The following is a 12,324-nucleotide window of genomic DNA, read 5'->3' on the forward strand; positions in this document are numbered from 1 at the left end:
TGTTTTCCTAGCAGTCCATGGTATTCTCAATACTCTTCTCCAGCACCACAGCTCAAAGGCATCAATTCTCCTTCTATCCTCCTTGGTCACTGTCCAAAATAATATATAATATGGGAGAGCCTAGAGAGAATTATGCTAAGTGAAATAACTCAGTTTAATAAGGACAAAGTCTGCATAAAACTATTATTGTAAAAATAGAAGGTTAACTGTGTAAGATATGTATAAATGTTCAAAAGAAGAGGAGGAAAGGGGTATAAAAAGTGGAAGGGAAGAAAGTACCAGGATAGCAGAGTTGACTGGGCAGACAGGTGTGTGTGAAGAGCTAGGAAAGATACAATCAGAACTTGAAAAGACAGGGTAATGATATGCACACATCAATAGTTAATTAACTATATAAACACAACGTAAATGAAAGATTGTATAAAATACAATGTACATGAATGATGCACAACATATACTTTTTATACAAGTAAATTTAAAAAAACTAAAGGGAAAAAAAGCATATAAATTATATGGGAAGGAAAAATACTGGCTGGAAAAGGACCAAGGAAAGATGCCTCACCATAAGCTTTAAGGGAACAGGGATCCCTCACTAAACCCTGTTTGATGCTGGTGTGCAGGGATTGTCAAGTCACCTATCCAGTGAACTGGCCTCCAATCTTGGTCACTAAATTGAAAAAGAGGGCTTTGTCAACGGCCTTGCCAAGCATATGTCCTAATAAGTATTATCTTAAGTTCATTACCCTGAGAGATTAGAGGAAAAAAGAGAACAGATGCTTCCTCATTCTTTCCGGGATCCTGCCTTCTTTTCTGGTGATTTCTTTTGCTCTTCTGGGTCTGTACTCTGCTAGCCTACCCAGGCAGGTCACACCTTCTCTCTTTATCTACCTTTATTATTTTTTTTCTTGGTGAGAAAAATTTTTATTTAGAATTAGCCAGCTGGACTTGGTTTAGATGAACCCAGTTTTGTTGACAACATCCAAAGCATGATAGGCAGGAACAAGTTGAACACTGGCCTTCTTCTCTCCATCAGGCCTAATCAAGGTGTTGACAGAGGCCAATGTCACAGAGCTTCTTTACAGCTTGTTTAATCTGGTGCTTGTTAGTCTTGACATCCACAAGGAACACAAGTGTGTTGTTATCTTCTTCATGGCTGACTCAGTGCTCAGGGGAAACTTGATGATGGCATAGTGGTCAAGCTTGTTTCTCCTGGGGGCACTTTTCCAGAGGTATTTGTGCTGCCACCTTCTTTTTTTTTTTGGCTGTGGGTGCCCTTCAGGACTGCCTTCTTGCCCTTTAATGCCTTTGCTTTGACTTCAGTTTTTGGAGGGACAGGGGCTTCCTTCTTCCCTTTCAGCCCTATGTTCTAGAAAGCTTATCTGCCTTTCTTAGTGCCCTTCCCTTCTTCCTTGGTGAACTCAGTTTAATATGTGTATGGCAACTTGACTTGTCAACACAGAAATAACTGATTTCTATTTAACCCTCCCACAAATACTTGCATAGAGCTCTTGTGCCACAATCTGCCAACACAAAAGCCTTGCCTTTCTGATGGTTTGAATCCACCAGTGGCTCCAAGGAAGACAGACAAGCAATGTCTTCGATGCAATTCACAGCCTTTGAAAACCCTCAGAGGGTCAGCTATGCATCAGTTGCGTCATCAAACATGGATTACAAATCCTAATCATTCAAATAGGAGTAAAATTTCAAGGAAGATAGCACTGATGATACCAGCAGAGAAGCCTCACTGACATTTAAAAACCCTGTTTCTTGGGGAGCTCTGGTGGCCTAGTGGTAAGGAGCTGCAACTACAATCCCAGAGGTGCATGGTTCGAATCCACCAGATGCTTTGCCGAGGAAGGAGGGACAATCTCCTCCTGTACCAGTCAGATATAATTTGATGGTACACTCACACAAAAAATAATAATAGTTAAAAAAAACAAACAAAAAACCAAAAAAACCCCACCCTGTTTCTTATATTGGCTTAAAAAAAACCAATGTTAAAATTAGCTGTCCATTTTCTCTATGGTTATTGCAAAACCCCATCCCTACCTTATATAAAGTGTTTCAGAAATCAAAGCAATCATGTCAATAAGGATAATACCACCACTATCTCTACTCGCCTTTCAAAATTAAAATTATCCACCTGAATGCATGCCTTTTTAGAAGATTTTCATAGATAATCAGTTTATGTATGTGTAAAATCTACTTTCTCCAGTCTTCTCGAAGTCAGTTAGTTATACAATCATATTTAAAGTACTTATTTTTTTTTCCTCTTTCTCCATTTCTGGCAGCCAGAAGTTTAGCTATACTAGACTGCGTCTGAACTATTTTCCCCATACAGCAGACTTACTTTTATGCTTCGGGTAGATAACATCGAAACCAGGCAAGGGCATGACCACATCATGGATGGAGTAGTTGCTAACATCATCTTCCTCAATATAGGTGGCTGTGGCTGTAAATTCACAAGTCAGCAAATTAAGGAACTATACGATTGTTTCATGAATCCGGTAATTTAAAATTATGTACATATACGTATGTTGGAAATGCATGTTGGCTAGGTTGAGAGGAAGCTTAAGAAAATTAAGTTAGAATCTATGCCCTCTGGTGTGTATATGTCATCTGGGTTTTCTACATTAAACTACAAGATTGAGAGAAAGTTGAACTTTTCATGAAAATTAGAAACATTTATTTCTGGGCAACACCCTTAGTCTTTGGGAATACTTATAAAAGAAAAATTTCTTTTTCTTTCCTAAACACACTGTAAAATGCTATGTGGAAAGCCATCACTGAATGGCTTTTTGCTAAAAGAAGAGACAACTTAAACCTCACAGCATCTGGTTTTAGAGGCTAGAATGTGACAGTGCAGTTGTTATTATTAGGTCCTATCAAGTCTAGAGGAAGGTCTGGTGGCCAAGAGGCAAGAAGCTGTGCTGCACTCCAGCTTCTCCACAGGAGAAAGATGGACAATCTCCTCCTGTGCAATTCTTCCTCCGATAACCCATCAGAGAGTCAGGTAGGGGTCAGTTCCCATTTGATGGTACATAACAACATCAAGTCAGGTATAACAGTGCATCTGAACCTTGCCCTATTCTGTGCCATCCGCATGGTCTGACATACTTGAGCCCACTGTTACAGTCCCTGTGTCAATCTATCTTGGGGAGGGTCTTCTCCTCTTTTACTGATCCTCCACCTTTCCAAGGATGATGTCCTTCTCCAAGGATTGACCCTTCCTACTAACAACATGCTCAAGATTTGAGAGACGAAGCTGTAGCATCCTTACTTCAGGGGAACATCCTGGCTGTACTTTCTCCACAACAGCCTTGTTTGTTCTTTTAGCATTCTATGGGATATTCAGTTCATAGATACGCTTCTCCAACCCCACAACTCAAAATGCAGTAGACATTAAAAATATGCTAGATTCTGAGCTTACACTGTCCTGCCATCTCAAACATGTCTCCTTTTCTTAACTAGTAGCCAGGCTGATTTTAAAAACACATCACTGCATTGAAGCTTGGCAGAAATAAGACAGCACTGCCTCTGTACCTCCTTTGAGAACCAGGTCCCCCGGAACAGGCTTCAGCCCGTACTCTTCTATCCTCTTGCTCACCATGTTATTCCAGACATAACTCTGGTAGCTATGGATATACATCAAGCGGTTATTTCTTGGTATCTAGAGAAGAAGGGAGGGAAGGGGGGGCGGGCGGAAAGAATACAAGAAGTTAACATAAATCTATTATTTTGAATATAAAATGTATTCTACTTTCAAGAACATTCTGCTTGCTTAGGAAACACATCCCTTCAATCTGCCAACTTTTCTACCAGCCTATAAAAGCAGTTGACTGATATGCAGCATCCAATTTCAGACATGGAGCCTCTCAAGAAATCACAAGCAGCTGCAGCAGGTCCTGCTTTGTATAAACTCATACACTGAATAAACTTATGCAAATAAATCAAACGCCATGGACTTTACAGGCTGAATCAAAGACATAGACATAAAACTCAAGGAATTTACAAATCAATGATAGAGCTAACAATGCTTTCTTCCTCACCATTCTAAGCAAAGAGAAAACCTAAATGACTGGGCTGACACTATTATGTAGAAGAATCCCATTGTTTTGCTTTATTTACAACTAGGAAGAGTAACTAAGACTTAAGTTTAAAGGTTAAACCAGCCAATTCTGGGTTACTGATGTCTGTATCCTGATAGGACATTTAAGGTGCTCCTCATTCATAACCATCTTGCAGAAACCAGACTATACGACAACTAATTAACTTGCTTAAGGGACAATACAGGTGGTCCTCAGGTTATGGATGCCCAGCCTACGTTTACTCTTAGCTATAAGCCAATCAGGTAAAGCCTCTGATAGTAAAAATCCAAGGTATACATGCTGGTTCACAGTAACTAACATGAACATTATTATCATTGTATTATGACACTAGAGATGCTTTCGTATTCTCTGAAGTATTGCTTTAATTTTTTTCATGCATAGAAAGGTAAGCAAACATCTGACAAACAAATGTTAGAAATGAACTGTACCTAACTTTTCCAGCAAAGCACAAGTATGACTTAGGATCAGATGCTGTTCACTGTAATGCTCGAATTGCTTGTGTACTGTATTGAGAACGATTAAAAAACATCTCTATAATTCTAGAGGATTCTATTTTTAAATACTAAGACATTTAATTTAAATGAAATGATAAAGGAATTGCTTTCCTTACGCTGGTGATGTGAACAATTACTGTTAAGACTGTCCTTCCTGTTCCCTTTCCAGATCTGAACAAGGATCACCTGGGTAAAAACACCTCTAGTGGCTCACCAAAGGACTGGCAATTAGATCTCTTGCTTTCTAAATTTAGTACAGTCTTTAAAGAGGAAAAACATTTATATCTCGAGCCATTGCCTGACTTGACAAATTGCACTCACTATGCCAAATGCAGAGACTATATTCTTCATTCCATATTTTGAAAGTCCTCGAAGCAGCTGCCCTTCCACACACCTTTTGACAGGTAGTTTTTTGAGGGCAGCAGCTGGGTCTTTGGTCTTTGCCCATTCTTCTCTGCACTTGACCAAGTACCCCTTTTCAGCTGGAAAGACAAAAGCCAGCTGATTAATCAATAGAGCCGACAGAGAGACTTCCATAACTTAATATGCTTCAACAAGGGAAGATACTATCAGAATATGTTGTTCTTATGTGCTGTTAAAGTCTGAAAAGACTCATAGATGAGACTCCAGTGGGTTTTCGAAGGCTGTAAATCACGGGAAGGAGACTGTCCATCTTTCTTTCTGAGAACAGGTAGTGGACTTGAACTGGCTGCCTTTGGATTGATAGTGCAACTCCTTACCACTCAGCCACCAGTGATATTATATTATCATACTATATTGATATAATTATTTATCACTATATTTTATTTGTATTTCATATTATACTGATATAATATTATACATAGTGCATGCTGTATGCTACTCAATCTAGGATTTAAAATTATTTACTGCTCATTATCTGAGCTGCTTAATCAGATGACATGCCCAATGTATATAGTAATTTTGACAATTAAAGTACTAATCAAATTCTTTTTTTATACAAAATGGTTTTAGAGATACTTTCTGGTGACCGGTTGTTTTTTTTTGTAATTCTGATAATTTCCTTTTATTTAAAAAGGTATAGCTAAGGTATACAAACATGCAACACATAGAGATTTAAATGTAGAGAAAGAGGTGGACTGAGAGAATGCACACAACATTGTTGCCATGTTGGAGGAGAATGGAGGATGCAGAGATATGATATGAAAAGAAAAATCATTTCTTCTGTCTACTTATTGTTATTGTTGTTGTTATGTGTCATCGAGTCACTTGCTACTTATAGCGACCCTATGTACAAGAGCCCTAAATGCCGCTCTATCCTGTGCCAACCTCACCGTCTCCATCACTGTAAATTTTTTTTTTAATTTAGGTTGTTTATTTTTCATTTCAATGAACATCTACAGAGATTTTGGAATTCCATTCATTCATTGTTGCACCCTTTATGGTGACAGTTTTAAGTAACTCTTTAAACAGAAAATCTTAAGACATTTTCCTTTGATTTTTAATCACCCTATGTTTTCATGAAAACCACAAATGGAATCCATGTGGTCACCTCCCTGGAGAGACCAACCAAGTGCTCACAAGCCATTTTAACCGGACAACTGGAAGAGCAACAGGGGGACACAAATCCAAACATGTGTAACTATACCTGTACAGTTCAAACTTGTGCTATTCCAAGGTCAACAACATGTTTATTCAAGGCAATTTTATGAAAATATATATATATAATTTCCCCCCCTTAACATTAATTTTATTCTCACCTCCAGAACGGGGTTTCAATATTAAATCCATGACTTCAGCCCAGGAATTTTGTAGTATAGCTCTAAAATAAAATATAGTATTTATTTTACTTAACTTGCCTTAATTGGAATTGAATATGCCCAAATCTTTATAGCACCAACAAATCATATTAAATCGTATTTTAATTAAAGTCACTAGTAAGCAGAAAAATTACTGGAAAGATACACATTTTTAATGCAAATGCCATAAAAATTTTTTAAAAAGAAAATTTAGGCCATGAAATACTGTTCACCTACTTAATAATTACTTTTGTTTTAACATACTGTAATAGTTTAAAACACCTAGTTATGCTGTGAGCTGCTATCCATGATGTAAGGTGCATAAGTCAATTATATCTATATATGGAAAAATTTTTGAAATGTTTCAATACTTTTTTTCTCTCACCTTACATATCTTCCTGTCTAGCCAAGAGGAATAAATATATTTTACTCAAGATCCTACCATTTCTTTTCCTTTCAAAAATTTCACTGTTTTAAATGAACACTGTTTTAGATGATTTACACAGCAAATCAGGTTCCCATTTAACAACTTTTATACTACTATTTCAGGGCGTGTGTCAACTTTCTCAATTCCCTCCTTCATGTTTGTTTCCATCAGTAATGTGGGGGAGCATTCCTGTCCTCCCCAAAAGTCATCTGCACTTGTTTTTCTTTTCAATCACTGCTATTTTTGCAGGGCTGAGATGGTATCTCATTGCAGGGTTTTATTCTACATTATTTTCTTTCTCATTTTCTCTTTATTTTATATTGGTTTGCATCATTATAGTTTTGATTTGCATCTCTCTGACAACTAATGAGGAACCCTGGCGGTGAAATGCTGGGTTGCTAACCAAAACCTGTGAGTCACTCTAGGGAAGACAGATGAGGCCAATGAATCCCCCTAAGATTTACTACTTTGAAAATCGGATGGGGGCAGTTCTATTCTTTCCTAAGGGTCTTTAGGAGGCTGAATCAGCTTGATTCGGGTTGAATATTTTTAGAATGTCCAGTGTCCACAAGAATCATTTTGTTGGTCACCTTAATGAACTGTCTTTTCATGTCCTTGGCCATCTTTTAAAAACTGGATTGTCTTTTTGTTGTTGTTAAAACTGTCTATATATTTTAGAGATTAAACCCTTGTCAGATGTCATTGTCAAAGGTAATTTCCCAGTCTGTCGGCTCTCGCTTTACTATTTTGGATGGACACAAGTATTTAATTTTTAGAAGGTCCTAGTTATCTGACACTCCCTCATTTTCCCATGCATGATGTCCTTCTCCAACGAAGAGCCTTACCTAGCTACATGTTCAAAGTATAAAGGACAAAGCTTTGACACTCTAGTTACATCTTCTCTAAGATTTATCTGTTTGTTCTCTTGGCAGTCCTTGGGATATTCAGTACTTTTCTCCAGCATCACAACTCAAAGGCATCCATTTGTCTGTCATCCTTACTCACGATCCAGCTCTCCAATATGTAAGAGGTGACTGAAAAGACTATGGCCTAAATTAGGTACACATTAGTCTTTAAACTGACATCACTACTTTTTTTTATTTTATTATTTTTGTGTGAGTGTACCATCAAATCAGATCTGACTAGTACAGGAGGAGATTGTCCCTCCTTCCCCGGCAGAGCATCTGGTGGATTCGAACCGTGCGCCTCTGGGATTGTAGTTGCAGCTCCTTACCACTAGGCCACCAGAGCTCCCCTACATCACTACTTTTTAGCATTATGGAGAGGTCCCTGAGAGTGGACTTGTCCAATATAATAATGCCTCATTACTTCCTGACTGCTGATGCCAAGACTTAGCTCTGTCACTGTCTGTGCCAATATCCCTGCCCAGGAACCCATCCTGCCATGCTACCATGGGCCTCAGCTATGGTCCCTGTGTCATGGTATTTGTATGCCAGATTGTCTTTACAGTTTGTGTTTAGTGGTACAATGCAATGAACATGTTGTTGTTGTTGTTATGTGCCATCGAGTCGTTTCCGACTCATAGCGACCCTATGCACAACAGCTCTAAACCCTGCTCTATCCTGCGCCAACTGCACCGCCTCTGACACACCCATCCCGATTACCCCAGTCACCGAATCAATCCATCTCATAGAGGGTCTTCCCCTCCTGCGCTGTCCCTCCACCCTCCCAAGCATGATGTCCCTCTCCAAGGACCTGTCCCTCCGGGTAACATGTCCAAAGTATGTCAGACGAAGCCCCAGAATCCTTGCCTCCAAGGAGCAGCTTGGATTAATCCTCTCCAAGATGGATCTGTTTGTTTTCCTGGCAGTCCAGGGTACATTCAGTACCCTTCTCCAGCACCACAGCTCAAAAGCATCCACTCTCCTTCTGTCCTCCCTAGTCATTGTCCAACTCGCTGATGCATAACAAGCGATTGCAAATACCATGACTTGTATCAGGCGCACCTTAGTCTCCAGAGAGACACTGTTGCTCCTGAGTACGTTTGAGAGGTCCCTAACGGCAGACTTTCCCATCGCGTGTATATTTACCTGCCTGGACTGTAGTTTTGTTTGGTTTTTTTTTAAATTTTCATTTATTTACTTATTTCATTTTCATGTACCATCGAATCAGATCCGACTGGCACAAGAAGAAATTGCCCCTCCATCTCCAGCGCAGAGCTACTGGTGGATTTGAACCGTGCACCTTCAGGTTTGCAGAGCTCCCTTGGATTGTAGTTCTTATTGATGTGGAATGTCTACCTAATAGTGGGATTGCTGGATTGATTTACAGAAATTTTTTTTTGGTAGTTCTACTTCCAGTGTTTTAAGGAAGCATCAAATTGCTTTCCATAATGGTTGCATCATTTTATAGTCCCAGCAGAAATATATGAGAATTTCAGTCTCCAAGTCTTTACCAGCATTTGATGTCTTACTTGAACTTTGCTACTGTTGCTGGGGTAAAATGACTTATTGTTGTTTTGATCTGTATCTAATAACAATCTGCAGACAACGTAACCTTGCTTGCTGAAACTGAGGAGAAACTGCAGAAAGTCGAGGAATGCAGCCTTCAATACGGATTGAAGCTCAATATCAAGAAAACAAAGATTCTCACCATTGAGCCAACTGGCAGCATCATGATAGATGGAGAAAAAATTTGAGATTGTTAACACCTTCAGCTTGCTTGGCTCCACAATCAACACTTTTGGTACTAGCAGTTAGGAAATCAAAAGATGAATGGCATTGGGATAATGTGTCAGGGACCCCTCCAGAGTACTGAGGAGCAAGGATGTTGGTCTAGAGACTTAGGCGTACCTGATCAAGACCATGATCTTCATCATTACTTGCTATACATCAGAGAGCTGGACAATTACTAAAAGTGATAGAAGAATTGATGTCTTTGAGTTATGGTGATGGAGAAAAGTACTGAATATACCATGAACTGTTAAGAGAACAAACAGGTCCATCCTAGAGAAGGTGATACCAGACTGCTCCTTAGAGGCAAAGATTTTGAAGCTCTGTCTGACATACTTTGGGAATGTGGCAAGGAGGGACCAGTCCCTGGAGAGGGATATGCTTGGGAGGGTGGAGGGACAGCACAAAAGAGAAAGACCCTTGATGAGATGGACTGACTCAGTGACTGGGGTAATGAGAGTAGGTATGTCAGAAACAATGAAACTGGCTCAAGATAACAGCAGGGTTCAGAGCTGATGTACATAGGGTAACTATGAGTTTGTATGCAACTCTATGGACACACACCACCAACAACAAGAACTCCAAATGCTCTTGAGTATTTCTTCATGTGCTTGTGGGCCATCTGAATGTCTTCTCTGGTGATATGTCTAACCATGCCTTCTGAGTATTTTAGAAACGGATTGTTTGCCTTTCTCTTGTTGAGATGCTGGGCTTTCTACAGATTTTAGAGGCTTGTCCCTTGTTACATAAATCATAGCCAAATATCCCCCCCCATTCAGTAGGTTCTCCTTTTACTATTCTGGAGAAGTCTTTAGATACACATAAGAATTTCATTTTTAGGAGCTCGCAATCATCTAGTTTATACTGTATGCTTTTGTTACATCTAATAGTCTATTTACGTTACCGATTACAGATAAACTACAGAATCAAATTTTTATTTCTAGGATGATAGCATTTTACTGTTAGTCAAGATTTTTTATTTTTTTTTTTTGTTAATCAAGATTTTAAAAAATTAAAAAAAAAATAAAAGAACATAAGGAACGTCTACATGGGCTACTAGGGATGAGAAGAAATCTTCTTTTCAGGCTGTGTCCTTTTGAACTCTCTGAAATACTTCCCTTGTGAAAATATTATCTTAAACCAGTACAAAAATTAGAGAAAACTGTGGATCAGTTGGCCATCTCTTCAAAAGGAAGAGACAGGTAGTCCTTTACCCTAGACAGAAGGAAATTCAGAAATAGTTAAAACAAAAATCTTTTCTAGAAGAGACTTCATCCTAAGAGTTTAGAAATTAAATAAATACCTTCCGACTTGATATGTAGGGACAGCTGTCGTTCCAAATCTTTGCATTCCATAGTAGTTAATAAATCCAATCTCCTTGAGAGAGTGCATGGCTTGCTGCACTTGCTCATCAGTTCCTGTTATATTTCTGTGGCGGTCCAAATAATCCAGAGAGAGAAAAACATGTACCATCAAACAATTCAAGGATATGTGTCATAGATGACTCGGACCTGCCTCTCCTGCCCACCTCTCGTGATTTTTTCTGTCTCCAAGGCTCTTTCTCTCCAGCACAGGATCTGAAGAAGGCGGCTTCTTTCCAATAGTTGTGCTGAATTTTCAGAAGTTGGGGCATCTATGCAAAAACTACACCACTACCAGCTTTCCCAGCCCTACTGGACCCCTCGTCCCATCTCAGGCTGCCATTACTGCTAGTAGCAGCTAATCAGAACTTTAATGGCTGTTCTATTATGAACAGAATCAAGGTAACTCAAGAAGACCCTTACAAGAGTCTTTCTGATCATAGCTCTTTACCTGAGAACAACAGTGAAATGATTTCCTTGAAGTTCTCCCAATTTCAAAGGGTTTTTCTGGTAGCTGAAATTCCCAAGTTTAAAGTTCATCAAACACTTGTTCAAGTGGGCAAGTCTTTGAGCAGTTATTCTAAAAACAAACAAATAAAACAGCAATAGGTAAAAATGGAGAAGTAGGATAACAAAATATTGCTTTAAACCATCTTAAGACATCTTACTAAAAACAATGTTAGCTTGCAACATGAATAAACTGAGGCTCTGACCACTGAAAAAGAAGGTACCACAGCAGGTGGGTGTTTTGCTGCTGTGTGTAATATCAATAAGCAATAAAAAATATAAATTTACCATATTGAAAAATAATTATCAAAATAACCATGAGGCATCATCTCACTCCAGCAATGTATCACCAAAGTTCAACAGGGCAGCAAACAAAAAATGCTGGTGAGGTTGTGGAGACTGGAACTCTTATTCACTACTGGTGGGAATGTAAAATGGCACAGCCACTATAGAAAGCAGTCTGGTGCTTTCTCAAAAAACTGGGAGTTAGAAATACCATTTGACCAGGCAATTCCACTAAGGCAAATATACCCTAAAGAACCCAGAACCTCAACTCAAATAGACGTAGGCACACCCATGTTTATTGCTGCATTATTCACAACAGCAAAGAGATGGAAGCAATCCAAGTGTCCATCTACAAATGAATGGCTAGAAAAACTAGTCACACAATGGAGTATTATGGAGCACTGAAAAAAATGAACTCGTAAAACATTACACAACATGTATGAGCCTGGAGGACATTATGCTGAGTGAAATATCTCAGTCACAAAAAGAAAAACACTCCATAACACCACTGTTATAAGATTGGCTTCGGGGTTGAAAGGAAAATAGGGAAAGAGTGTATAGATAATGAAAACAGATGAGAGAAAGAATGGTCTTTAAAGAATATATGATTAGGCATTATATGTATGACAATAATCTAGAAGAAGGGTGCATTGCAAAGTGGACTGGAGAG

General features: G+C 38.9%; 1 protein-coding gene across 1 annotated transcript in view; it reads right to left on the reverse strand.

The window, feature by feature from the left end:
* Positions 1–12,324, reverse strand: part of PUS7 (pseudouridylate synthase 7 homolog (S. cerevisiae)) — a 51,986-nt gene that overhangs the window by 14,876 nt on the left and 24,786 nt on the right. The window contains exons 7-12 of the mRNA XM_006882617.1: positions 11,314–11,442; positions 10,805–10,930; positions 6,343–6,404; positions 4,925–5,085; positions 3,544–3,670; positions 2,351–2,452 (exon numbers count right to left, since the gene is read on the reverse strand). Coding sequence (XP_006882679.1) covers positions 2,351–2,452; positions 3,544–3,670; positions 4,925–5,085; positions 6,343–6,404; positions 10,805–10,930; positions 11,314–11,442 — 707 coding nt within the window. The remainder of the gene's footprint in view (positions 1–2,350; positions 2,453–3,543; positions 3,671–4,924; positions 5,086–6,342; positions 6,405–10,804; positions 10,931–11,313; positions 11,443–12,324) is intronic.

The sequence above is a fragment of the Elephantulus edwardii genome, unplaced genomic scaffold, assembly GCF_000299155.1.
Source record: "Elephantulus edwardii isolate Elephantulus edwardi_28Jun2011 unplaced genomic scaffold, EleEdw1.0 scaffold00022, whole genome shotgun sequence".
Classification (NCBI taxonomy): Eukaryota; Metazoa; Chordata; class Mammalia; order Macroscelidea; family Macroscelididae; genus Elephantulus; species Elephantulus edwardii.